We start from the raw sequence: 5,831 nt of genomic DNA on the forward strand, positions 1-5,831 counted from the left end.
GAGGCAGTGTGTGTGTGTGTGTGTCCTCGCGCTGCTGCCTCTCGTGCAGCCAGTGTTCGTCGGACAGTCGCGAGAGTCACAGGGTTTCACGCGCTGCAGCGCTGAACACGAATCTATCCGGATTATTCTGCCCTTCAAACTCGGATATCGTTCACAAATTCGTCGCTGTGCAACAATGTTGAGTGGTTTCAGCAGCTCGGAAGCGCGGACAGGTGAGATATAGAAACTATTCCACACAAATATCCTACATTTGCTGACTTTGTTGGAGCGGCACCAGTCCTTTGAAGATGTCGCCGCCAAGCGCACTATCAAGAGACGATTAATGCACTTTTTACTGAATTTTACCTTAGTAACTAAACTGTAAGTCGATGTTTGTTGCTAAAATGTATTAAAAATATCTGAAAGCATCTGTTATAGCATCTATTATCTGTGTTTGAGGCTGTTTCCAACCGAATTACAAACGGGACCTGCAGTGCCTGTTGGGGTAATTTAGCATGAGTTGAGTCGACCGAAAGCCAGAACAGCCATTGCAGGATCTCTCCGCGGCTGGAGGCTCTTTCTGACCCCTGTTCTTCCAGTTCTGTGCGGGATTGAGCTAGAAACTGAAAACACTACAGCTGCTGACAATGCCTTCTGCCGTGCAAATGCAATGGCTCACCATTCACTGTGCAGTCCGTCAGGACAAAAGCTTGCCAGCAGTTCACAGCAAAAGCTTTTTAACCCGTTTTTACACAAGATTACCACTTCAACCAAGCACGTTTATAATTACACAATTTCCCTTAGAACGATTGTAGCACAGTATTTATAAAAAAGGGCCAACCTTGCAGCCTATATTTAAACCACATTAATTTTCTTAAAAGTCTCTACATAGCATATATTTATCATTGGTGCCCTTCTCATGGTCAGACTGTGTTGGAGCTGCATTAAGACTCAAACAGTCAAATTAGTGACAGCCCTGTGCCCTTATAAAATAGCTGACAAATGTTTTCCTCCCCCTCTCCTTTTTTCTCTCAGGTCCTCAGTGACTGCAGTCGGCCCCCCCACCACCCTCCTGCACCAACCATTGAAGTGAGTCCAGGAGTGTGATCCGGCTCCTCCCTGTCCCTCACGCTACCTTCAAAGCGTCTCCACACACACACTTTTTGCTGCCAAGGATACAGAAGGAGGAAGGAAGTGAGACAAGGGTCTAGGAAAACAGCGAGATAGTGGGAGTTTAAAGGAAGACCTGCGAAAGGAAACAATTTAGTGGTAGAGGGATTATTCCACTTTATAGGACCTAAACATGGGGAACCAGTTAACAGAAATCGCCCCCAACACCCCGTTCCTCCCCAGCTTCCAGTCTTTACACGTTGTGGTGATTGGGTTGGACTCCGCGGGGAAAACCTCCCTCCTCTACAGGCTCAAGCTGCGGGAGTTTGTTGAGACGATTCCCACCAAGGGCTTCAATATGGAGCGGATTAAAGTGCCCATGGGCAACTCCAAAGCCAACACCACCACGTTCCAGGTGTGGGATGTCGGCGGTCAGGAGAAACTCAGGCCCCTTTGGAAGTCGTACACCAGGAGGACGGACGGACTGGTGTTCGTGGTGGACGCGGCCGAAACGGAGCGCATGGAGGAGGCCAAGGTGGAGCTCCACAGAATCACCCGGTCAGCGGAGAACCAGGGGGTGCCCGTACTGGTTCTGGCTAACAAACAAGATCTGGATGGAGCCGTGTCAGCTTCAGAGGTAGTTATTGTTCCAAGAATAGCTTGGTGCAGTTCATTGGTTGACAGAAACTTGGGGGTTCAGTTTAATAACAGAGAAGAGCAAGTTGTCACCATATAAGAGAGGCTGACAACAGCGTTTTCTTCCAAAGATGAATTAAAACGATTATCAAAATAGTTGGCAGTTATTTTTCTTAACTAGTCAACGAGTCGATTAGTTGACTGATCATTGCAGCTCTACGGTGAACCTGCAGCATCAGCGGGTGGGATTCAGGGTCAACAGGAGCGCATCTAGAGGAATATTCCTAAACAACCACATATATCAATTTATACCAAATGACCATGTTTTAACACTCCATTATTGTGGCACACTAGCACACAACATTTCATTACACAGATCATTACATTAACACTCTGAAATGAATCATTTTTATTCAATCATTGGATATTTCTTTCTTAAAAATGACAACAATTGACCGATTATCAAAATAGTTGACTAATTTTAATAGTTGACAACTAAACCATTAATTGACTAATGGTTGCAGAAATAGACTCTAGAACTGCAATGACTTGTCTCATTAATGGTTTAGTCTTTAAAATGGCAGAAGATAGTGAAACATGTCCACTGGGGTTTCTCTAACCTAAACTGACTCTTCACCTGGTTAAATGTACTGGGGAGGAGAGTGGTCTAAAGTTAGTTAAACATCATATGGAACTAGTTTCTCTTAGATATTGAGTGTTTGAAGCCATTGGCTTTGTAACTCAATATAACCTGCCTTCAGAACACCCTCATTTAACCCTAGTGAGCATGAAATCATGCTTTAAGGTCCATCATTGGAAAAATAACCAACCCTGAGACTGTTGATGTTATTGGTGGTCAGATTTGCTGTGTCGGGCTGTGACTGACGTCCCCTCTCGTGCCTCTGTGTTTCAGGTGGAGAAGGTGCTGGCTCTCCATGAGCTCAGCTCGTCCACACTGCACCACACACAGGGCTGCTCAGCGCTGGACGGCCAGGGCCTTCAGCCCGGCCTGGAGAAGCTCTACGAGATGATCCTGAAGAGGAAGAAGATGCTCCGACACAGCAAAAAGAAGAGATGAGGCGGAGGATTGCAGCGGTTCTGGGGATAGAGGTGACTTTTTGAACCACTACTTGTCTGAGGATCTTCTCAGCAGACACGTCTGTGACACTGGGAACTTGAGTGGGTGAAACCAGAGGGGGGGGGGCCTGTTGGGATGTCTTCAGCCAACAAACTGTGGCTCTGAAGTCCGTGCCAAATGTTAACACCTTCCTCCACCCTCCACACATCTGGGCAGAGCTGCTTCCTCTGGGATTGTTTCTGCTCCTGAGCACTCTTCCCTCTCCTCCTCTGCCACCCTTAAAGGAGCACAGAGGAGAGACACTCAGCTCCAGAGGGAGGGACAGAGGAAAACCTGTGCAATATACCATGAACACTCACTGATGCACTCACTCCAATATTGAAGGATTTTTTTGTACGACGACTTATACAAACTGTAGTGCCAACAGAGACCTGCAGGCCTGGCCCCAGCATAGTTCCTGTTCCTTTCACTAAGTTTCAATGTCACACTTACTCTAAATCTTTATGTTGCATGATGTTCACCCAAGTACCTGCTTGGAAATATTAGGACGACGCTTTTGTTGATCAGAAGAGGACTGTTCAGATGATTCTAGGTTAGTTAGGTATGTGATTGGGACTACAGCTACAGACTGACACACTGAGTCCAGCCATGCAAGTTTAGATTGTTTTTCACTCTCCACCAAAGTTATTTGCCTGTCTCAGTTGGGTGTGTTTCGAGGTTGACTGAAAGGTTGGTTGGTAAGTTCAAACAAGAAGTTGTTTTTACATTGTGTACATTTTGTTTTGTAAAATGTCAACATATGAATAAATTATTGAGCAACTTTGGCATTACTTTCTGGAAACTGGTCTCTTTTGTTCTAAGTGCTGTACATCACACGTTGATTTAACACAGCTTTGGCTAACCTGAGTTGCAGGAATTCAAAGTCACGATGCATTATGGGAAATGGGCAGACATAATAGACTAGTAAAGCATTGAATAGAAATATCTAATGTTGGCAATAGAAATCAATACATCTGCAGACGTTTTCTTCATTTCATTGAACTTAAGCCTATCAATGAGTCTGGAATGTGTCCAGAACAGATCATTAAATGAATTTCTTTAAAACATCCTCAAATCAAAGACCAGAAAATGTTCACCTTTGAGAAGCTTAGTAGAATCATTTTCATTCAATCATTGGACATTTTTCTTTAAAAAACCTCAAAATAATGGATCTGTTATTAGAATATTTGACTAGTAGTTGACAATTTATCCATTAATCGACTACTCGTTGCGGAAATTGACTGTAGAATTATTTTGTCATTAATGGTTTATTCCCTAAAATGGCAGAAGATAGTGAAACGTCCACCGCAGTTTCTCTAAACCTAAACTGATCTCTTCACATGGCTCAACAAACATGAAGCTGTTTTTACATTGTGTACATTTTGTTTTGTAGAATGTCAACATATGACTCAATTATTGAGCAACTCTGGCATTACTTTATGGAAACCAAACTGAAAATCTGAACTGAAAGTTCATCACGCAATGATTTAAGACCGCGTTGGCTAGCCTGAGTTAGTGCCTGACAGGTGCAGACTAAGTGTTGTTCAAACATGTCTTTAAGTACAGCAGGAATACTCCGCATGTCACAAGCTGGAACCTGGAATAATCACTGCCAGGATGAGATGTGACGGTAGAGGATAATAATTAGTTTCTCCAGTGAGAGAATGAATAAGACTATTCTGTTCACTATTAATCTGCCAATGTTAAGTACAGACAGTTATGGTGGTTAACCCCTAACCACAACAATCACTATTAGTATTTTGGGTCATAAATTAGTTATTTATACCCACAGTTGAATAATAAGTGTGCAGGAGCTGCTGGGAGTTCTTTTCTTTCATCAATGAAAAAACTTCATATGAATTTTACCAGCAGAAGGTAAAGTGAATACAAGCAACCGACAGTGGGATTGTCCATCTGTCCATAAAACCTTCTGAAGTGCAAGAACTTTAACTTTTATTTAATCTCACATAGTTTTTCTAGTTATTTACAGACCTGAACACATGAATATAAATATACAGTGCTGTATGTGCGTACTGTACAGGCTACTGCAGCTCAGCCAGTGAATATAATCCAGTTTTACAGCTCCTCCTCATTAATATGGATTGCATGAATATAAGATGGCGATAGATTGTCAATGTGTTACCATTCATTGTTACATTGAGGCTTACAGATACAGACATTGGCAGGATGACTATAGGGAGTTTGGAGCAGGCAGCTCGTAACAGTATTTGTTGCCGTTTGGGCATCAAACAGGTTCCATGTGTCCTCAGGGCCTTTCATCAGTAGGTCATCCCATTATTTCTCCCCCACACCTCTCTTTTATTACCCTTCTCCCTTTTCTGTGGCTCAGCTCACTCCCCCCTCACTCTGCCATATCATGGTATCGAGTGCTGTGGCTCATATCGCTGACCTGTTTGAGGTGGCCTTGCCCTCAGGAGCCCTTCCACTGTGAAACAACTGCTTATATTTCACCTTTCATGATGTCAGGAGCTCAGGACTGTATCGATACCAGACTACATTTGGTGTGGGAATGTGAAGGGGTTTATGTGATACATACATCCATTTTATTCACTGTAGGCACCAAATGGATTCCTGTTTTACGTGTTTATTTGCTCTGCTTTGATGTAGCAGTATGCTAAAGCTGCAGTAACAGTCGTCCAAATACTTCAAACAGACCCTCCTTGAAGGATTCATAGTTCTGCACTCACAAAAGACTGAAAGTACTCAAACCCTGTTTACTGTCACATCTGGATTATCACTATTGAGTGGGCGTGCAACTATTAATACATTCCCACGCACTCATAAGCTTGCCAACAACTACTGTACCAAACTTCCCTTTAAAAAGTCCTGTATTTGCTATAACAATCTATCCCAACCACCTCCTTCAGTGGACTGTCTCTCTTTACAGGATGTCTCCTGACACACATGGGTTGCATTGGAATTAGATAAAGGCCCAGTTTGTCTCATACAGACGCTAAAGGTCGGTATT

At 43.3% G+C, this 5,831-nt stretch overlaps 1 protein-coding gene across 1 annotated transcript; it reads left to right on the top strand.

The window, feature by feature from the left end:
• The first annotated feature begins 51 nt into the window (after positions 1 to 51).
• LOC118323142 (ADP-ribosylation factor-like protein 4D) lies at positions 52 to 3,633 on the top strand. Its single transcript, XM_035655079.1, has 3 exons — positions 52 to 212; positions 1,015 to 1,726; positions 2,639 to 3,633. Exons 2-3 carry the CDS (start codon positions 1,283 to 1,285, stop codon positions 2,801 to 2,803), a joined length of 609 nt encoding a protein of 202 aa, XP_035510972.1. The 5' UTR covers positions 52 to 212; positions 1,015 to 1,282; the 3' UTR covers positions 2,804 to 3,633.
• The last annotated feature ends 2,198 nt before the right edge of the window (positions 3,634 to 5,831 follow it).

The sequence above is a fragment of the Morone saxatilis genome, unplaced genomic scaffold, assembly GCF_004916995.1.
Source record: "Morone saxatilis isolate NCDOM2014 unplaced genomic scaffold, NCSU_SB_2.0 Contig0, whole genome shotgun sequence".
NCBI lineage: Eukaryota > Metazoa > Chordata > Actinopteri > Moronidae > Morone > Morone saxatilis.